General features: G+C 41.4%; 1 protein-coding gene across 1 annotated transcript in view; it reads left to right on the top strand.

The window, feature by feature from the left end:
* Positions 1-364: 364 nt before the first annotated feature.
* The window catches only part of EDIL3 (EGF like repeats and discoidin domains 3), a gene marked incomplete at both ends in the record, with an annotated part of 260749 nt that continues 237894 nt past the window's right edge, over positions 365-23219 (top strand). Inside the window, one exon of the mRNA XM_082335828.1 lies at positions 365-431. Within this exon, the coding sequence (XP_082191954.1) occupies positions 365-431 (67 nt within the window). The remainder of the gene's footprint in view (positions 432-23219) is intronic.

Raw genomic sequence — 23219 nt, 5'->3', positions numbered from 1 at the left:
AGGAGGAGGAGGCGGCGGCCGGTGGGACGGAGGCGGCCGGCCGGGCCATGCTGGAGACGCGGCGGCACCTGGCGGGCGCGCAGAGCCGGCGGGCGGCGGGGCAGCCTCCTCGCCGCTGCTAGGGCGGCGGCAGCGGGAACCGCCTTCGGCCGGGGGCTGCGTTCGGCCGGGGGCCGCGCCGCGCTGGGCCGGGAGGGACCATCGCATCGCATCGCATCGCATCGCATCGCATCGCATCGCATCGCCTCGCCTCGCCTCGCCTCGCCTCGCCTCGCCTCGCCGGGCGGAGGCGCCGCCGCCGCTGCCGCCCGCCGGCCGCCTTCTTCCTTCGGCAGAGGAGGCGCGGCCGCGGGAGGAGAGGACGATGAGCCGAGCGGTGCTGGCCTGGCTGGTGCTCTGCGGGAGCCTGGCGGCACCGCGCCTCGCCCGAGGTGAGGGAACGGGGGACGGGGACCGCGGGGACACGGGGGTCGGGGCCGCGCCGGAGCTCTCACAAAGTCGGAGACGAAGTGCGCGGGGGGGAGCGGGGAGGCGCGACCGCCGGGCGGCTCTCAGCCGGGTGCCTCCGTCTGGGCTTGCTTTTTTTTTTTTGTTTTAATTAAAAAAAACATTCTTATCTCTACATTTTAAATAGAAGCCGACGAAAGATCCGTCCTCTGACATGTTCTGTTTTGAAACTACGCTTAATTAGAGGGGGAAAGAAATGCCCTGAGAGCTTAAATGTAATCCAGATGAGCGGCTGGGAAGATTTAATAATATCCGCAGAGCTGTCCACATTTCTTTTCCCTTCCTCCCCCCAACCTCTCCCCAGTCACCGATCTTCATTTTAATTTGAAGACTGTTAGCTCTGAGCCGGGGATCCAGCAAACCGCGGAACAGTTTGCAAACACGTTCAGGGGCTTTAGAATCTCGGCAGCAGTGAACAGCTCTTGTCAGGCGACCCTTTTCCTGCCTCCCTCTAACTAGGGCATCTCCATCTAAAACACCAACGGCGTCTTCTGTGTGTCTCATGCACGCCCCGCCCGCACCCCCCCCCCCCAAAAAAAAACCCCAAACCAAACCCCAAACAAAAAAACAAATCCAAAAACTTAAAAAGCCAAACCCCAACCCTACCCCCGAAAAATAACTTCAGCGCTCTTGGACTTCTCTTTGTTCTGATTTACAATAATTATTTAGTGCAGGCTAGGTGGGTTTTCCCTCCTCGCATTAAAAAAGTTGTCGGAGCTCGTCTTGCAACGAGCTGACCGTAGTGAGGTGTTGATGGGGGAGGACCGGTTCCACAGCAGCAGCTCTTGTGAAGGGGAAGGGGCCGGGGGTGTCCGGGCTGCCCGGGGGGAAGGCGCCGGGGGCGGTGGGATTTCACCTGCCGCCCGTCCCGTCCGGTGCCTGGCGCTCCCGGTGCCGCCCCGCCGCTCCCCGCCGAGGCAGCCGCAGCGCCGTCGGGGAAGGACCTCAGCCCCCGGGATTGGCGAGGGTCCCCCTCCGCACCGCCACCACCTCCCCCTCGCCCCAACGCACGAAATCCTCCGTGGGCAGCCCCCCATCCCCCGTGGGGGCTTCCCCGCGCCCCCCCGCAGAGCCTTCTCGCCCTCTGCGAGCTCCAGACGTGCCCCTGTGCCGGGGCTGTATCTGTCCCACCGTGTGATAGCCTTGCTGGGGGGAATCTCTCGGGGTTGGAGACCTTTTTATTGTCCTAGTTGTATCTTCCCTAAGCTTAGTAGAACAACTGTCATCCTAATGAGTAACGGAATATTTCCATTGACTTTTAGACCTGTTCCCGTCATTATTCACATTTTTTATTTTAAGATGAAACCCATGTATCAGTAAAATTGAATATTTTATATCTTAAATTATTCAGCACGGTGGCATCTTAAAATCCAGTAACATTCACACAGTTGCAGCAAGCATGTGATAGCTTATGCAATATGTCCTTGTACCTGCAGTTTATGCCCAAAGTCTTTTAAGCAAAAGATACTGTATCTGCCACAAAGTCTGGACTTGTCATAAATACTTTGCATTGGGCTTCTGTAGGACTTCTCATAGTTCACATCTGAGACATTTTTCATTTAAGTCTACAGTCTTGCCATGTTTTTAGGTAACTTCAGAACAGAGAGAACTTCATAGATTTTCTAGTAGAAGTGAAATAGGAAGGAAAAAATCCATTTGCTCTGTCATTGCATAAGCTGTAATTGTTCGGTTAAAGGTTTGTCCTTGGCTTTCAAAATGAAACAGAAGAAAATTATACAGAGTCTTTTTTTATGCTGAAACAGAATAAAACGCTGCTTGACAGGTCTGATATACTGGGTTAATTTTGCTCTCTGTCATAACGTTTACTTTTAATAGATCCTCTCAAAGTTATGATGACTGTAAGCACTGTAAGTAACTGAAACTCTTCAGAGAGCAGGTTTTGAACAGTAGAAAACTTTGTGCATTGTTTGAGCATTTCTTGCTGATGAGTCCATTTGCATAATGGTGTATAACGAAAATCTATGTAGTGTCATCTATGCAGTGGCCAGTTCTTCCCTGTCTTCTTTTGGGGTAAATTCTAACTGCAGATCAAAGTTAAATTATACAGTTCATTATTGACCTATGTTTCAAGTCTACTGTAAAAGAAAAATACCAACTGTTTTTTAATTGGACCTCTGAAAAGTAATGATAGAGATCAAAATCCTGTTTATTCATCATATCTTAAAAACCTCTTTTGCTTTTTGCATTTGGAACACATACATAGTAGCAAGTTTGGTATTTTTTCTTTTTTTCTTAAAAAAAAGGGAGAGAGAACGGGGAGAATGAGAGAGAGATGATGATGATGATGATGATGATGATGATGAAAAAGTCATCCCAACGGAAGACTGGAATTTTCTTCTTTGTGGCCAGTCTGATAAATTTGCAATCTCATGCACTGTAACGGGAGTTTGATCTTCAGAGATGTGTTTATATGCATGTATATGATGAAACTAGACTTCAAGGGTGCAGTGACGTCTACTCCTTAGCTTGCAAGAAAGATGCAGGTGCATTTCTAATAAGGAATGTCCTTTAATACATATTTCAAAACAGCTGTAAAGTTTTACATTTGCTGTTGTTGCTGTTCCTTGGTCAAATTTGAACGTGAGCCAATCTGAGGTTCTACCTTGTAGTGGACAGACGGTAACTACAAGAGTGACTATAGAGACTACAAGACATTATTTCAGGTGCAAGAAACATAGTGCATCTCATCAATAAAAATACAGGTTTCTGAGTCCCACTGTGTATTTTTTTAGGAACAAATAAGCCAATGCCTTTCAACACAGTCAGTGAAGACTGGGATCGAATTAAATGAAAACATAATTTAAAACTGGTGGCTGGTTTAGTCCTCATATTTACCTCATGAAATGGGCTAAGCTGATCAGCTACATTAATGGTACTGTATGTGCATAGCAAATTGTTATATTCCATGTCTATGTGTTAAATGTCCTTGCAACAGGATCTTCTGAAGATTTGCCATTTGAGTTGTCTTTATTGTGAAGTGATCCTTAAATTGTATCACAATTTTTCACTTAGCTTGTTGCTGAATTTTTATGTATCGTTTGCCTAAAAATGGTATTGACATTGACCAAACCAGGCAAATCTAGTTATTTATTTTATGACTGTGTCCTTTGAGCCTGAGATAAATATTTTGGAACTTTCAAGGAACTGTTTCAAAGATGTTTCTTTTTCCCCGTTACAGTGGGAACCTTCACTCTATCTGAGGCTTAGAAGTTTCTATAAAGCCTCTCTGCAGCTGGAATGAGCTGCAAGGAGTAAAGTGCTGAGAAACCAGAGATAAACTGTAGCTTTGTTCTCATGTAACTATACTGAAAGACTGAAAAGATCACAGACACTTTAAAGACCAAGATTCTTCTGTTTTACCAATGCCTTTGCAACTTTGGATGGCATCTGCTCCTGTACAAACTGCTGACAGTGTGACCCTGCATAATGATTTTCACTGTTCTTTTAACAAATTACATTTGTATTCAAATTGATTTTCCATGACTGCTCATATAGCCTCCAGAAAGCATATAGCAGATATACTATTGCATCCTTTACGTGTCTGGTCAGATTAGGACAGAATTTGATGTCAAGCCATGCATTGTTATAACTGGAATTAATAGTCCTGGTGGTATTCGTTGCATTTTTTAAGTGTCTGACTTCCTCTTTCTCTGCCCTTTATGTCTTTATCCTTTATCCTTTATATCTTTTTTCAAAGGATATACTTCATACAAGGTTGTGTATCAATGGTAGCATAGTGAAAAGGGGCACTGTCTTACTTTCCCTCCTCCACATTTTTCCAGTTACCATCCAGTTGAAAATCAAGGAGATGGTCCACTTTGGAAGCTATTTCAAAAGACAATCACTTTTTATTAAGAGGTTGATTTTTATGCCTTGAATTAGCTGTTTATACAGCACATGTCCATATGGCAGCAGTAGAAACTCACAGCCTGATATCCGTTCGACGTAAGTAAAGATATCTGGAGAAGCAGTGTTTAAGAAACTGCAAGAGTCAGAAATAAATCTATGTTATTCTCAAATTTATTGTGAGTCACATAGGGCTTAGCATGTTACTGGCTTCCATTTTTTTAGGTTTTTACACATTTCAAACTTAAGTAAGCTACAGAGCCAGGAGTATTTCTGAAAACTTAGAGGATGGTCAGAATTGTATTACAAGTGATATTGGGCTTCTTTGTAGCATACTTGAAGCCTAGCTGCCTTTGAAAGAATATGGGTTAAACATCAAAACAGTATTAACTCAACTTTCAAAACAGGTTCACGGTGAAAATATTAATTTAATTTTTCTTGGTCAGATGATACACTAGAAAATAAAAGATGAGTGAAAATATTCAGACACAAATAAGGTTTGTAAGAACCTTAACATTTGCATACTTAAAAACCCTGGAAGATGTTGTCTCATATTGGAAGACTACATACATTTTCCATTTAAAGGGAGTGAAGGGAGGTGGTAGGGGGAAAGCCAACATCAGCCTAAATTCAGTGTGTTACATCAGCCTGAGGAATAACTGATAATGGGTCTAGGTTTCCTTATTTGTAAGAAACTTAGATTGTGCAAGATCTTATCTTACAGGGAGAGCTGCTCACTGTGTGTAGTAACAGTAGGGTATGGCTAATTTTCTAACAATATTGTGTGTAGGCAGTAAAGCAGCTTTTGTGCCACTCGTATTGCAGGACCAGAGCGTGGACCTGTTTGAAAACAATAACTGCAGTTGCGGACCTGGATGCTGGATATTACTGAAAGCAAGGGCTGAGCTAGCAGCTGAAGCGTCCCAGAAATTTGGAGGCACAGAATTTTGTGCATGTTTTTTCATGGTTTGGGATTTTATCAAATCTCAATCTTGCTCTTGTGGGAATATACTTGCGGGGTTTTTCTGTTTGTCTGTTTATGTGGGTTTTTTTCTCTTTAATCGGGAAGCTGTGTTACCTTTCATCACAGTGGGGGTGTTCTTCTATTTTAAGTTTTAAAAGCTGAGAAATGAAACAGACATGATTATCTAATAAAGTGTCTAGCTAATCTAACTAGTACTTCCAGTATGTGGTGTTTGAGTGAACAGCTTGCTTTTGCATACTATATGGTGGCTATATGCATACATACAGTATTGTGGGTATATCCACACTTTAGATAACATAGAGAAGAATTACATTCACTTATATGCCACATATCTAGTCTGATACTTGTTAAAAGTTTCGGTAATGTTAGATACGAATTTGTTGTACTATGAACCTGGGATGCAGAGCTCTGTATTTCAAGTAAAAATTCGTTATATTCAACAAAAGCAATGAACATCTAAGGCTGTTTTTTGAGACTTTCAATAGTATTCCTTACTCCATATCCCCCCCCCCCCCCCCAACTTTTTAGTAAGGGGCCACTTGTAGCAAAGGCTTTTTATGACTATGAGAGTTTGGTGAAGTTGTTTGAAAATATAGAAGAAAAGATTAATTTGTCTATGCCATTCAGTGGAGAATCCTGGAGTATCTTAACTATACCACTCGTGGCAGCAGAACATAAAATTTTCAGTTTGAGGAGTTAGGATTTTAACCACAATATTTAAAGCAATAAGCTCAAGTATGCAGATGACTGCAGGGAGGAGCAGCAGACGGGTAAGTAGGTGCAAGAAGATCTGCTCTCCTTGCATGGACCCCCAGCAGGAGCTTTGCGCATCCCAGTGGGAAACTAAGGTGTGAGTGAAAGATGCGCAACTGCTTCAGTTTCATGGGTCATGTGTGACCTTGGAGGCCATACAAGGAAGAGGGAGGGGAGGCAGGGAACTGTTTCCCTCCACCGGAGGAGGGTGGGAGGTTCAGTGTGGGTGCTTCCTCTCAGGAAGGTGCCAGGTGGTGCATGGGAGAGTGAGGGCAGATCCGGAGGCGTAACCTGTCCAGCATGCAGCGTCTGCGTCAAGTGGTGACTCTCGATTAAAGCTATTGAGAAATCTGCCAACGAAAAATACTTTATCAGAACATTGCAATTCTGTACATGTAAGAGTTCAACCAGTAATCAGTCTTCCCTGTCCTATTCCAGTGTTTAGCTTGCCCACCTGGGACACAGCATGGGTTCAAGTTGACTATTAAGTGGTTCAGACTATGGATTTGAATCTGAGAGTTTCAAATTTTTTATTTTAATACAGAGCAGGACTTTTTCAGTGTTTTGCAAAAAAAACTTCTTTCCTTCTTTCTGTCCTACTTCCCTTGCAACTTATTTTTTCCTTAATTGTTTTCAGTTTTAAACAATACAAGGCATTCGTGCGTAGCCAGCTTGTGTCCCTACCGTAGGATAAAGCTACAGTTTAGACAGAGAGAGCTTTTTTTTTCTGTCTTTGAGTAGTCTCACAATAGTAACTTTGTCACAGAAGCAAAAAAAAAATGAAAGAGATGATTGCTTTGCCAGTTTTTAGCTGCAGTAATTTTATTTGCCATGCTTCTATGTAAGGAGGCTGACAAAATTTCTACAAAACCTGCTTTTTCCTATCATTGTCAAGATGCTGTGTCAACCTGTATAATTATGGAGAGCTGTGACAGCAGTGTGTAAATAACAGTAATTTCTGCCATCTGATTACTCATGTCTTAGGTTTCTACCATAGTGAAGCTACAACAGACAATATAGGAAATACTTTTGGATAAGACTTATATACGCCATGTGTGAATGTGAAAAATAGAAAATAAATTATATTTGATTTATTTTAACATTTACATCTTTCAGTCCATCTTTCTCTCGTGTATGACAGCCTCTGTCACTGCTGGATATCATTGTGTACAACCAGCCCCTTTAATCTAGACTTCCTTTCTGATTACTCTCGATTACAGTCCCATAGGCCATACTGCTTTAATGTGTTTGCCAGTTTTTTGTTTTTCTAGTTAAGTATTACCTTTGCAGACTGTGGCCTGGGGTCTGAGACTGCCTTTTTTTTATTATTATTTTACTCACACCCTTCGCAGCTTGGGCTTTTGAAATAGAGATGGAGAAAATATTATTTGCTATCTAGCTTGTCAGATTCCTTACTTGTGTGAGGAATTGCACAGGATTGCCTTACAAGGGCTTTTCTAGGTTGAAAACGAAGACCTAGTAGCTGATTGCTTTCAGATACTACTCCAGAACTATTTTAAAACCACTGAACATCCATTTTATTTGAACAATTTTGAAGGAAGATTAGATTAATACTGTGAATAGTGTACAGTGTGCATGGGGAAATTATGTGCTGTTGTCATGGGAAGTAGCTAAAATGACCTAGTAGTTCTCTTCTATGGTGCGTCCTATATATACTTCTTTAATGATGATTTTGTCTAATTTCTTTGATGTCTTTTTTATGACTTACCTTCTGACCTCAAACAAAATGATGCATCATTTATAGGTAGTCCTTCAGGATAAAGATCAACCTCTTTAAAAATGGCTTTCATTTTCCTGGGTGTGATCAAGCACATCCTATTGTAATCTCTTGACTTTCTTCACCAGGCTTCTCTTTAACCTGGTGTCCTTGTTTAGGTGCATGTTTTCTTTTAGAAACTTCTCTAAGAAATGCTGCGGTTTTGTACTGTTGCACACTTACATGTATATTTACACTCTAGTTCCTTTCTGTGGTGGTTTAACTTAACCTCAAACTCTTCTCCAAATGCGGGTCTTGTGGTTCAGCTCATTACTAAAGTCATAGTGGCCAACCAGCGATCAACAAAAAAAGGTAATCAAAGCAATGTCAGACTTACTTGGGAATGTAGCCGTGGAGGTGTATCTCTTCTTTCATGAAGTTTGTTGTGGAAAAAAATCAAAGCAACATTCTGAGTAAGAACCCTGAAATCAGCTGGAGTAAAATGTGGTTGGTTATATATACTGGCTTAATATTAAGACTACGTCTATATTGCCTCACACAGCAAGAGCAGTTATTACTGTAGTATGCCTCAGTATCTTTCAGTATAGTTGAATACTTATGTGCTAATATGCATTTAAAATGCTGAGTGTGAGTAAATGTAGAATAGTAAAAGGTGCAGCTCCGACCTGTGCGTCAGAGCCTCTTGGCCACTGGAGGGGTGAAAAAAGGGTCTAGTCTGTAGGAAGGTTCCTAAGTCTCTGTAGTTTGTTATTGCTAAACATCAGCTGAGACAGCAACTCTGCAATGTGAGATTTGATAGTATGGCCAAGCCCATCTAATTGCTCTTTGCCACTGACTTCTCTACTACTGACTTCTCTACTACTTCAGCACTACTGATGGTCTTATGCAGAGCAATAAAAACCTTCATTTCTATGCCATGCTAGTTTTCTGGTAGTTTAGCTTGTTAGGATGACTTAGGGCAGGACCAGGCAAGCCCCAGTGCTGGTGCAAGGAAGGGTGAGGGGAAGAGGGGGGGAGGAGCGAGTGGTATGGGGCTGTTGGACACCAGGTGCGTCCTCACCTGGTTCCTTCAGGGGGAAGTTACAGATAGTTTCCTCAGTCACAGCTTAAACATTTTTTTGCCAAGAAATATGTGTCTGCACCTACCCCTCGAGGTGCTTGCTGGCTCTCAATGTGTGAATGTCCCAAGTCTGTCTTTCAGTGCCAAACAGGTGAACATAAACCATTTTGAGGAGGGAGACAAGCTCACTTGCTCCACCACCCTACCCTAAGGCACAGAATGCCACATTTCTCCCTGCCTTATGTATATCTATATATTACCTACTGTGGAAACCAGGTACAGAAATCAGACCTGTGAGTATACATTGCGTTCCTGTCTGCGTTGCCTTGGTGTGGCTGTAGGCAGAGGAGCGAATTCTGCATTTCTCCTGCTGTCTCCCAGTCCTGAGTATCTACGTGCTGCCTCACCATCCTGGGGCCAATCAAGTCTTCATTAACTAAACTGTCCTGGTAGGTTATTTTGATGAGGAAAGATTACAGTGTTTTTCTTTCCTAATTATTTTGTGCCAAATATTTATCTTATGGATAAAGATCACTCCTTGGCCATGCAAAACAGGCAAGGCTCCGGAGATCCTTGTGTGCTCTCAGTAGAGCGGGAGGAGCTGCCTGCCTTAGAAATTTTGCCCTGGCTTATTTCCAAGAAAGTAAACTGCTTTAAAACTACTGGTGAGTAGATGTGGTTCTGGCTCCTGCATTCAGACCAACTGAAGGCTGAGCAGGAAGAAAGAAGCAGCCACAATGAATGAGTAAAATCAATACATGCTTCAGTTACTTCAGGAGGAAAAAGAGAAAACTCTTCAAAATGTTAATATAAAATTTTTTGGTTATTTGTTTCACAAGGACTTCATGTGTATGTGTGTGCGCTGAATCTGGCAACTGGATTCAGCTGGACAAAGCCACATCTTGTAGCAGTAAACAACCTGATCAAGAAGTGTTGTGACCTTCCCAAGTGGCAGTGTCCATTTTTTGACCAATTAGTGTGCCGCTTGATTGGTTTTTGACCAATTTTGACCAATTAGTCTGCCGCTTGATTGTTTTTTTGATAGACAAGTTTTGATTTTTTTTTTAATTTCCTGTAGAAATTAATAAATAATTAAAAATACATACATTGGTTTCTTTTCCAGTAATGAATTGTGGTTATGACATTATACTTGTAGAAAAATCTGAGCAGAATTTTAAATCCCAACTAAAAATTTCCTTTTAAGGCAGAGAAAGGAAGAAGGAATATCTGAAAACTGTACCCTAACTTCACTGAGGTAAAGATCAGCCTGATTTAATTATAATCCTTTTTCTGAACTGGGCTTTTCCTCTAGAGCGGCACTGTTTTCAGAGCTGAAGAACTGTAATACAAGAATTTTTTTTTTTTACGTTTTTGGAGATTCAGGAAGCTACTCTTTCAGCCTATAAATGTTCTAGTCTGGTAGATAATCATCATGTCTTGTGTATCCAGCATCTTTCATAGCAATCTTTTGCCTCTTGTGTCACATCAAGCTTTTTTTGTTTCAGCTTTTTTCCCCTTTTGTCTTGAAGTGTGTGTACCTTCCAGATGATACAAAGAGCATCCCTAAAGTCTGAAAACAAAGGTCAATACATCACATAGAAAGGTTTCTACCTTTAAGAGAAATAATAAGATTTCATGACTTATGTCTGCTAAAAGCTGTGATGTTAGGCCTCCTGTAGTGCAAGCTCCTCCACTGCAAGCATTGCAGCTGCTTGCATATACATTTCATTATGTGTGTGAGAAGTGTTAGCATACTGGTAATATTTACCCAAAGAGTTGCAGGGATCTCACAAACAGGTAATCATCTGGAATTGCTGTTTCAGGATAACTCTCAGTTAATGTTATTCAGTGTTCTCACTTTATTACTGTATGCAAGAGATTCTAATTTCTTTTCCATTTTCAAAATTAGGTGTTAGAAGCTTTTAAAATTCAAATTGCAAATGCCCAGTCTGTTTACAGCATGGTATATGTATTTCCTAACTGTTGGAATAATTTTTAAAAGCCTTTAATATAGGATCTCAGAACAGATTTTCTGTAAAAAAAGCAGCTTCAGAAGGAGTATAGTTTTGTTCTGTCCCATTTTCCTGTTAAGATACCGCAGTAAAATTACTGAAGATTTTAGACATATTACATCTGTTCTTTGAAAGAGAACAGCATAGAAGACATAAAATTACTGTTCTAGTAGATTACAAGCTGTAGTGTGTATCTGCTGAAACTGGCTTTATGGAAGGTGCTTCTCCTAAGTTGATGTAGTTTAAAAATAAAATACTAACTTCTTTTGGATCATACCCTCCCTGAGCAGTGGAATAACTCTGTATCACCTCTGCTCTTTGGCCACATAGGCTTTGCCCAGAGTTTTGGCTTTGGGGAGCAGCCTGAAGGCCACAGATGGACATCACTCTACCAGTGACCGATCAAGGAGTAGGGTCAGTCGTATGCCATGTAATTCCTATTGCTGTCTGGGTGGAAAGAGAGAATATTTAGTCCTGATCGTCTTTAATGCATAGTAGATCCTTTATTTTCCTGGTGGAAACGAGGACTCCGAAGAAATTTTATCTGTATGGAGTTTGTGGGATATTGGCAGTGTTCTTCTTGGAGCAGCATAGATGTGTCACCACGTGATCCCGTCAGAGCTCATGGGTAGTCTGGTTATAAATGGTAGTGGCATGAATTGTAAGAGGGATGTATTAGCTGGGGACGATGAGGCATTACCGTACTACTATGCAATTTTTGTGGTGGCTCTTGGCTTTTTCTAACATATCTATAAGTACTAACAGAGGACAGATCTTTATATGGTATTTACATTCTGCAATATTCACCAAAAAAGTGAAGAGTAGTGGTGATGTTTGTAGATAAAACAGGCTTCTGCATTCAGTACAGCTATCTTAGCCTTTCCAAAAATTTTCTGGGAGCGTTTCCCTGCACTAGAAATGACTATATGTATCCTTGGTACCTATGTAGTGACCTAGTTTGTTTATCACTGACTACCTTGAATTTTTAGACCACATGTACTGTTCTCTGAAAGAGTAAAGAAGAGGTTGGTTTTTGGTTGGGGTTGTTTTGGGTTTTGTTTTGTTGTTTTGTTTTGTTTGTGGGAAGAGGTGTAATTCTCTTCTGTTTACCTGGATTTTTTGTTTCTTCAAGCTTGAGCTTTTTATGAGTTCCTACTTTCTTCCTTTGCACAAAGGTTTTGCATGGAGTTTTTCTTTTTTGCTGGAACTCTCCTGATAAATTGAAAGCTTTCTAATAGTTCTGAAAATTAGCAGTGTTAAAAACCGCAATGGCCAAGGACTAGAGGCAGCTGCAACCACAGTGCACTCAGGGTAGGAAATGGAGACAAAAGGCTTCACTGTGTCAAACATAGTGTTATTTGAAAGTGTTTTTCATGTTTAGGATTTATATTGTACCTTAACCCATTGCTTCTTTTCTCTGGACTATTATTTTACCTGGTTTTCTTTTCTTTTTTCCATTTGTAATGTTGAACTGACTTGAACTCCTGGATTTTTGATTTTTCAGTTGATGGTTCAAACACTGAGGGCCCTAGTAGATGTTAATATGACCTTGATGTTGAAAGCAGGTTGCTCTTCACATTTAACTCTTTCAGGAATATGGATTTTTGTGGCTTCTCTTGGTTTCAATAATGCAAAGACACCTCTTGTGAATACAGCAGAATAACATTACACCAGAGCTTCCTCTAGATTAATGTCTGCAGCTTTGCCAAAACTATTATCTATATTGCAAGCTGTCACTTCATGTCCAAACTGAGTAATTAAATCTTCATATCAGATGTGTGTTTTTTTATTATTATAAACATAGTTTAGGATTTTATGGTTTCACAGAACCTTTGGGAAAGAGCTGCAGTACAGCTCATTAGAGAATGAGCTCTCTGAAATTTTGGGTTGTTATATTACATTTTCAGATTTGGACGCCAGGCTCTCAGGCAAAAACTGCCAGCACTGCGTTAGGTGTGTTTGTGCCTTAATGACCGCGAGTCCCTTTATGGTCTGATCTGGGGCCTTTAATCTGGGTTGCTTGCCAGCAATTATATAAACCACCTATCAACATTTTTATTCTAAGTGGTGAAATCATCCTTTTGCATTAAGCCAGTTGAGTAACACTATGTGTACTTGGAATGAACATCACTGTCTTTCCAATGTAGGTGTTGTAGGTGGCCATTTACTCTTGGGAGAACATGGTTTATTTATATCTGTGTGCCAAATGAGACTGCCTCTGGCATGGACTGGACCAACTACCCTGGTAGATCAGAAACCTTGACCCAGATGAAAGGTACGGAGGGAGGATGCTGCTGCCCCGGCCTCAGGTTGCGGAGATGCCTAGGGTGGGGATGGTGATGGCCTTGCTTACCCGGGTGTGCTGCATGCCATCAGAGAGGACAAACAAGAGATTGACAGGGTCTTGTAAAGACTCCGCAAAGCTCAAGTCATGCATTGCAAGGGAGGAGGGAAATCTAGAGGACCACCTCCAAATGAGTTGTGGACAGAAACTTCCATGATGGAAACTTGTCACTTCTGGCATCACATCTCAGCCCTCTTCTCCACCCCTGGTTCTGCAGTTACAAGTACCGACCAAGTGACCAAGCAAAGAAAAAAAAGGAGGGTGATAGCTAATAGAGACTTCCCTGCAGGGAAGAGAGGCACATCTCTGCTGACCTGACGTCTTGGGTGCTTAGGTTTGGGATGCTGCAGAGAGACTGTGGCCAGTGATACTGCAGTGGAGGCCTGGCAAAGAAAATGTGGGGTTGTTGCTGAGTGGGGTGAGTGATTTTAGTGTGACAGAGGGCACAGAAGGCAGAGGAAATGAACACTGCCGTTGCTGCAGTCCTCCCCAGCCAATCCTTCTAGACCTCTGTGCTTGGAGAGATGGGTCAAGGAGAGAAATAACTAGCACTGGGTGAGCATCAAGCTGAGGTGACTGGAGACAACCTCACCCATGGGCCAAGGGGAGAAGCCAGACTGCACCTGAGGGTGCTGAGAGCTGGCCAATGTCTTTGCAGGGTGAGACATCTATAACCTCTGGGAGGTCATGGAGATCCGGGGAGGTCCCCAGTGACCAAAGAAAGGTAAATGTTGCATCCGTCTTCCAGAAAGACAAAAAGGTTGGCTGAAGGGGAAACTCCAGGCTGGTCAGCCTTGCTTGGTCCCTGGGAAGCTCATGGAGCATGTTTCTGGGCATGTGAAGGAAAAGGTGACGGGGAGCTGTCACCATGGGTTTACCGGAGGCAAATCACACCTGACCCACCTGATGGCCTTCTGGGAAGAAATAACTAGTTTGCAGATGGGGAGAGAGTGGTGGGTGTCATGTACCTGGGCTAGAGCAGGGTTCTTGACACTGTCACTGTTCTCATATCCAAGTTGGGCTATGGTGGCTTGGATGGATGGACAGTGAGACAAATGAAAAACTGGTTGGATGATAGGACTCAGAGGGCTGTGGTGGATAGGTCGTATCAGCCTGGAGCTAGGTAACAAGTGGGGCACTGCTGGGATTTGTCTGGGACCTCTCCTGTTTAGCATCATTATCAGTGGCCTGGAGGACGTGACAGAGTCCTCCTCCATCAAGTGTAGGTGACACCAAACCACAGTGACCAGTGGATGCCTTCAAGGGCAGGGCTGCCACTGGGAGAGGCCTGGCTGGGGGAATGAGCCAACAGGAGCTGTAAAAAGGCACAAATGCAAAGTCCTGCCCTGGACAAGGAGAGCCCCTGTGAGGGCATGGGTGTTTGGGTTTTGGACCCTCAGTTGAGGAAAGATCTGGATAAACAGGGTTGAGGTCAGGGAGACCACTGTGTTGGTTGGGGCTGGAGCCCCTGCCCTGTGGGAGGACCTGTGGGACCAGGGCTGTGTCAGCAAGCAAGGGGGCAGCTTCAGCTGCCTGCAGGAACGGGGCTTGAGGAGACAGACACAGACCCCTCACAGCAGTGCATGGCAGGAGAGTGAGAGTCATCTTCACTGCAAATATGACACTTACAGGTGGTGGGGGAGGGGAGAGTATGAAGACTTGTGTCCCTCGTAAGCCCCATATTGAGTAGCTGTGTGAGATTAAGAGTGGTGTTCAATAAGCTGTTTGCGGAATAGTGTTTGTTTTTTTTTTTTTTTACCTTTCAATGTAAAGAATAGGTTTGTATTTTATGTAGATGCTAACAAAAATAAAATCTAAGACCTACAGGGTACATCTGGTGTTTTTTTGGTTTTGTGTGCTCATTTACTTTGTAATTGTTGCTTATCATTAATAAAGTAGACTAAGAAACATTAAACAAGCTGCAATTTTCAATGTTAATTTTTTTTGTTTTGTTTTGCAGTTTTTACTTTATAGTCTTGCAGTTTTGTGGGCTGACAGTAAGAACCCAAACCCAAAGATTTACTTCCATTATTAACTTCCTTTTATGTTTGTTTCTGAAATACAAATGAAAAAAATGGGTAGCAATATGTAGAGATTCTTCTTGAACTTTTTCCTCTTTGAGATGGTTGTAATAGAAACGTCCAATTTCCAGATTGTGACAGAAAACCACGGCTTTCAAACATATTGGAATGAAGTTATGAGTCTGCATTTTAAAACGTGATCTGGATTTGGCACAAGAGATCTCAGATGAAAACCTCCTGCTAAGATGATGAGATTTATAGATTTAAGATTCAGAGATCATACAAAGAGTTTAACAACTCTGCTGATATGAGTGTTAAGGGAAGAAATTAAAATTAACTGAATTGGTGATTCATTTTGCGTACACTCTGGGGGAAGAACAGACATTTTCTAATAATTAATTATCTAATTTAAAACCTCCTTGTTTCTTGGCTGTGGTAAGAAATTAGATATTTTGTATAATAAAGCAGCTGATCTTTAAAACTAATGGGAAATGCTGTTATATTTTTCACAAAAACTATAGGCGCTTCAGTTCACTGGGCTCTACCTCAAGAAATTTGTTTCAAGCAAATTAGCCAGTAAAATGAATGTACCCTGCACTAGTTTATTAATAAAAGCTGTGTGTAAACATAGCTGATCAGTATATGGCAATCTGCATAAGAGGAGAAATAAAAATATGCATAAATTAAACTGTCTTGATTACTGGCCATTGATCATGAGCTATGTTTGTCTTAGTTCAGTATTAAATGTTTCTTTTACTTGAAAAATGAAGACGTCGGTTGAATAAGCTGGGCAGTTTTCATTGCCTTTGATTGCCTTCATTACAAATTGAGAGTGCACAACAAAATTGAGAATAGAAAAGGCACAAGCTTGCAATGCTGTGGATTCTGGAAAATGTATGCTGAGATGTAAACATTTCAGTCTTTATCACAAAAGTCATCAACTGAGGATTGCGTTCAGGGTTAATGTTCAGATGCCTGTATTTTCCTCTACTGCTTACACAAGTGTTCTCTCCCAGCCAAATGTACTGCAATGCGAGAGCCCCAAACTAAAAGGCATGCTTTCTGGTTTAACTTTTTCACTAGGGTCCTGAAATAGTAACAGAGCTGCTGATACGGCACTGGTGGCATAACATGTGCAGGATGCTGAGATGCAGGACAGTTACTGATTTCTGTTACTCCTACTCAGTGCATTTGCTGCAAGAATAAGGTGACTGTTTTATTTCTGAGCCATGGGCTTGATGTCCAGTTGTGCAGGTATCCTATTGCTGCTCCTATAATTTCTGATCTAGAGCATGAAATTGCTTTGCAAATATTAAGAGTGATATTTGGGGTAAGTAGTACATCTCTCTCTTTTTTTAAGAAAGTGTATTGAATTGCAGCAGAACCAGTGGCATGGCAAAAGGTTTCATGGCAAGTCTTTGAAGACCATGGTTAAGTAAATCTGTCTAATTCTGTTCTCACAGGACATATTGGCTGGCACCATGGCATTGTATGTAGCCAACCATACAGAAAAAAAAGAACCCCCAAACCTTGCTGCCTCAGGATAAGAGAAAATGCTGCTTGAACACAGATGGAGCCTAATGAATTATGAGACTGTGATGGTCAAAGTGGCTATAGAGCTCGTGATCCCCTGGTGTAACTGAAGGTCAGCAATATGGTGTGGCAAGGGGAGTTTTAAGGATGGGTTTAGAAAAGATGAAAGGCAGCCTTGTTGAACTCCTCAAAAATATCTTTCCAAAGCTAAAGGGTGACGTGGGAGAGAATGAAAACCAGAGTGCTTTGGTGATGAAATTTCAAACACACGGAATGTTCAGCTGGACTTCTTATTACTGAGTAAGAGATCATAGGTTGAGAGACCCTTTCAAAGAGCTTTGAAAATACAGAGCAGTGACTTATGTTGGGTGTGGTAGGAAAGGGTAAGAAAATGGAGGTATGAAAGGACAGTAATGATCTAGCTAAAGCAAAAGGCTTATGTCATGCTCTGCAATAGCATTTGGAAAGTCACCATTCCATTTCTGAAAGCATGAGTGAAAGATGACAAATTAATGCAAACTCAAACAGATGAGAACTTGGGATGATTAGCTGTGCCAGTGGATAGGAAGGGCTGTGTCTTAGGGGTATAATTAAGGAAAAAATTGGCAGAACGTCAGCCAGCGTAGCTCCTCACTCTCACCCCTTTTAGAGTCAAGTGGCAAGCAAAGTAATAATGGTCAGTATAGCAATATTATTTTTGCACCATGTAAGCTATTGTAATTCAGGATCTTTCATATACTGGCAGGAAATCAAGGTCACTGAGGAATTTGAGGGAATAGTTTACTTGTTAGTGTGCTTCTCGGAGAAGCTGAAGATTAAGGCTCAAATCTTTGTTCTTCTTTATTCAAATCATAGAATCATAGAATCATAGAATTGTTAACGTTGGAAAAGACCCTTAAGATCATCAAGTCCAACCATTAACCTAGCACTGCCAAGTCCACCACTAAACCATGGCCTCAAGCACCACGTCTACCTGTCTTTTACATACCTCCAGAGATGGAGACTCAACCACTTCCCTGGGCAGCCTGTTCCAGTGCCTCACTACCCTTTCAGTGAAGAAATTTCTCCTAATATCCAACCTAAACTTCCCCTGGCGCAGCTTGAGGCCATTTCCTCTCATCCTATCACTTGTTGCTAGGGAGAAGAGGCCGACCCCCATCTCTCTACAACCTCCTTTCAGGTAGTTGTAGAGAGCTATAAGGTCACCCCTCAGCCTCCTCTTCTCCAGACTAAACAACCCCAGCTCCCTCAGCCGCTCCTCATAAGACTTGTGCTCCAGACCCTTCACCAGCTTCGTTGCCCTTCTCTGGACACGCTCCTGCACCTCAATGTCCTTCTTGCAGTGAGGGGCCCAAAACTGAAGACAGTACTCAAGGTGCAGCCTCACCAATGCCGAGTACAGGGACACTATCACCTCCCTGGTCCTGATGGCCACACTATTCCTGATATAAGCCAGGATGCCATTGGCCTTCTTGGCCACCTGAGCACACTGCTGGCTCATGTTCAGCCGGCTGTCAACCAACACCCCCAGGTCCTTTTCCTCCAGGCAGCTCTCCAGCCACTCTTCCCCAAGCCTGGAGCGTTGCATGGGGTTGTTGTGACCCAAGTGCAGGACCCGGCACTTAGCCTTTTTGAATCTCATACGGTTGGGCCTTGGCTCATCGATCCAGCCTGTCCAGGTCCCTCTCTAGGGCCTTCCTGCCCTCCAGCAGATCGACACTTCCACCCAGCTTGGTGTCATCTGCAAACTTACTGAGGCTGCACTTGATCCCCTCATCCAGATCATCAATGAAGATATTGAACAGGACTGGCCCCAACACTGAGCCCTGGGGAACACCATTCGTTAGGCCGCCAGCCAGCTGCCAAATCTCTCCTTCCGTCCAGAAATTCCAGCATGCATTAGGAAGAGCTCTTCTGTTTGCCCATGGGGTGCAGATACATGAAGTAAGTGGTGAAAAGGGAAAACCTATTGCTAACAAAGTTTTTAAATCAGCTAGTTGAACATGTCCAGCTGATTGTAGTTGCAGTGCTTGGAAGAAAAATCTGCGTTGTAGCCACACTACTTGAGCTGACGAAGAGTGAAATGGAAGTTTGAACAAGAGGCTATTAAGCTGTCATAAAGATTTTGGAGAATAAACCAAATTCATACACACGAGAGAGTCTTTTCTCTAAAGTGAGAGATGTGGGGAACTTGAATCTCCCAGTACGTGTACCAGCATTACGCTATACTGGGCTGAGGTCTGAGACCCCTTTACCTTCCATGCTACCACGGCCTCTTTCTTTGCACAGGTTTCCAAGGAAATGAAATCCAGATGCATTGATCTGGTATGCTCTGTAATTAGTCCAACCTAAACTGGGTAATTAGGGGACTGCAGTCTTGGGACAAGTCACGTAGTCAACTGAGAGATCATTTCCGATTTAGTTCATGAAGGTCAAAGTGTAAGTCGTTTGGAAAACAAGGGTAAAAGAAAAAAGTATTTTTTTTAACACTGTCAATGCAAATAATATGCTACACAGAATAGAAAGGCTGGATAATTATTGCATGCAGATCACACCAGTATCATCAGCCTTCAAAAAGCAGTCTGGTGGATGATTTAATTGAACTGACTTAGAGAATTATTTACCTTAGGCAATATCCACGAATGTTTTAGATGACCATGTGTAATGAGTCAATGAACTCATTGGGTACTAGAGCATGTTTCATGAGCGAGAGAAATGTGATTTTATGTCAGGCAACATTAGTCAAGTCCAATTTATCCTGCAGGAGGAGAAGCACATCTCTGGAATAAGTTATGATGAGCAGCAAACCTTAGTAGTTTGAGGCACTGATCTACTAACTTAGGCCAAATGGAGGTCATTGGTCCACATCAGTAAAAGTTGTTTGTTTGTTTCTTTTGGTTTTAACTATTGTAGTTGCAAAACTTCTTTTTCCCTCTTTAGAAAAGCTGAACAGGTCCTTCGGAACATGAAAGAAACAAAGTACTTACTGGCACTTGAGACCATATAGGAGCATTTTTGTGAAAATCAATCTCTATCAATTTTGTAAGGGAAGACTCAGAACTGTCAAGTGGGAATCCAGACTTGTGAGTTATTTGATGTGGGACCCTGACTTCCATTTGTGCTTTCTTTGCAGAATCTGTGTGCTACAAAAGGAAGATGAGGAGCTACCCATTTTTCTCTAGCTCCCACTTTCAAAATATTTAGGTGCCATATGCTTAAATAGTATAAACAAAGCTGTGTATATTAACACTTAAAAATAATGGAACATTGAGAAAGAGAGAATCTGCTTATATTGTGTCCCCTGTCTGCACAAACTGAGGAATGGATAGCATGTACATTAATTTGTTCAGTTCTCGAAACAGGTAAAATTAATTTTTATTTCCTCTTAAAGATAAAAATGACTGATTTAAGCTATAGCTAAAAATAAACCAGATTAAAATATTTGTAATTTTCTACCTCTCTTTTTGGGGAAAGGTGATGAGGAGACCGAACTGAAACATAGCAGTCTTTTTGTCCCCCTAGACTTCTGAAATCTCAGATTGTAAAAAGATTTTAGGTAAGCGTTAATTACTGTCAGAGTAAAAATTGAATGGAAGATAGATCTTGCATAGGTTAACATTTTTGTTCAGTCCTACTGAAAAAATAAAATGGCAGAACATCTTTGTAGAAATAGTAATATCAGAGTCTCAGAGGAAATGAGCCATAGAGGTAAAAGTAACTTAAGGTTATTTACACTTTTTTCTCCATAGCCTTTTGTGAGCAGTTGCTGTTTTCAGAAGGAGCCCTGCTTGTTTCTGATTGAAAGCCAGTGCCTGGTTCTTGGGCAATTTTGGAGCAGCTCTGTCTTCCACCAGCTGAGAGTTTGGCACCAGGTTTTTGACAGAGAACAGCACCTTAAAGCATCTGCTGCTCCTTTCCTGTTTTCTTTAACGGGCATGAATTGTGCAAAGTTTTGGTTGCTACATAAGTAATGACTAGTACATGCAGGAAAGTAATGTTTTGCTAATGGTTGCTTCCCATAGCCATTTATACACTATCTTTCGTGAGCGCCTGTCTAGCTCATGGACAACAAAAAGATACAAACAAATACTGTGTTCAAATAATCCCATGAAACCTTAAGAAAAGAGATTGGAAATAGGTTGAATAGCTGTAGAACATTAAGCAATACTATAATAAAGCTAAGATGCATTTAAGTATGATGATACTATGAAGTCTTACTGTATGAGTAATGTTTCAAGCATCTAGATATGATATTTACTAGTATTAGCTTGCCTGGGGAGTTTTCTGCTTGCGCTGCATTCCCTGTATTTTTTTATTGACTCTCTGTATGCTTGCTTCTCACTGTTCTGATAAGGTTACAGCTGAGCTTGCTGTAACTGAAGTGCCAGGATACATTTGTCTGTGTCATTCTCAGAAATTAGCAAAGGTGAATTTTCATTTAGCAATAGATGTGAGCAAAGCTGTGGCTTGTCATAAAATTCCTGGATTTTTTAATTTATAAAAACTTCTCTTATGTTATTAGTAAGTACGCTCTGCTTAAAAGAAACTTTTTTTTAATCCTATTTCAGGTGAATTATGTGGCTACTTTACGTTCTCATGGAGCAAGATGGAGCAACCTCTCTTCAAGGTCATCTGTATTTTTGACGACATGATGATGGTGTACAGCCAGGACCACAACAGAATATGTCACCCCAGTTTTAATGGTGATGCTTGTGTTGTGGTCACTGGAATGACCTTTGAGATTAAATAGTAGGAAGGATTAGTGCCATGGAGGAGGCATGTGTGGAGGTTATGAGAATGTGTGTAGAAGCAGGATACTTCTCAAGCCAAACTGAAAGTCTCTCTCCACTTCTCCTCTATAGGACTCTAGTTTTGTTTTGACTGTTACTTTTTTTGTTGTTTATTTGTTCCTCACCTTTGGTAATGATGCTGTGTTCTGGTGGGTTTGGTTGGAGAAGGATCAGAATTGCATTCATAAGAATTTCACTAAAATTATTGAAACCATGTATTTCAATGAAAAAGAAAGAAATGTAACCTTTGATGAATCATAAAGAAGGAACTTTCTCGTTTCTTTTTGAGTTTCTGGTGGTGTTTTCCCCATGCCCCCAGTCACCAAAGTTAGTAAATCCAAGTAAAATCATCAAATTGCTAGACACATAGGATAGTTTCAAGATTAGAACATGAAGAGATTGTTTGACCCTGAAGGGTCACCAAGACCAACAGGTTTCAAATGTCTGTCCTTCAAAATCAGAGGTTTTAAATATACTCCATTTATTTCAGCTATGTTACAGTTATTTTTAAGCCATTTCCTATTTTTTCATTAACTTCATAACTACTGAAGTTTTTAGGAGTGAGAAAGTAAATCGTGTTGATTACAGGCTTCCATTAAACAGAAATAGTAGTTTTCTGCACTAGAGTTGCATGCCATTTTTTGTTTTAAAATAATTAGATGTATACAGTGAGTCAGCTTAAAATTTTCAATTAAAACCACTGAGTAATATAATAGAAGAAATTCTTGAAGCAAATGAATTTCCAGACTTCCATAACTATCTTCAGAAGAAAATTAATATATATAGTATGTATTTTCTTACAAAAAGATAAAGCTGTTGCTCTTCATAAAAGGCAGAGAGCAAAGAAAAGGTGAGAACTTAGATGCTCTGTAAGAATGGGGTATTTCCTGAATACAGTGGCTAGTATCAGAAATGTTATGGTCTCTCACTAAGGTCTTCATGATTACCAAGGTATTTCAAATATTTCATCAAGTAATACAAACCTAAAGAAAATTACTAAAATCTGAGTATATTTAACCCTAAAGGTAAATGCATACATTCCTTCTCAGGTTTGTGAACAAAGACCCATTCATTTCAGTATCGCCTTTGCTGGTTTTTAGATGGAAGCTGGATTTTTGGCTACACTTCAGCAGTGGCTTATTTAACTTGACAGTCTTCTGTGTTTAGCAGTGATGTGGCTATCTGAAATGGGAATGATGTGTTTTCTTTCACTATTGCCACAAGAGGATTTAAATCATCTGGCACAATTTCATTCGGGGACTATTCCAGCAGAAAAGCCTAAGGATAGCAGAATCATCAAAATGATAGACTAGGATAGAGAAGTCAAAGGGAAAAGAAAACTCAATGGTATAGCCAATAATTATATCATCTTAGACATTTAAAGAGTAAGTCGAATGCTTTATAAGCAAATGCAGTTCTTAAAATACCCATGCTGTGTTTTTTTTAGCTTTATCCAGAAACAATTGTAACTGTGTGTTACAAACATATATTTGAGGATGAAACTAAATCTGTTAAGAAACAAACCCACACTACCAAATGAATTTATGAGTTTGGTAGGGCTTGTATATAAGACCTTCGGTAGTACTCCTCTGTAATACAAAGGATACCT

This window comes from Platalea leucorodia, assembly GCF_965183815.1.
Source record: "Platalea leucorodia genome assembly, chromosome: Z".
Lineage (NCBI taxonomy): Eukaryota > Metazoa > Chordata > Aves > Pelecaniformes > Threskiornithidae > Platalea > Platalea leucorodia.
Note: the sequence above shows the minus strand (reverse complement) of the source record. Positions and strands in the feature narration are given on the sequence as shown.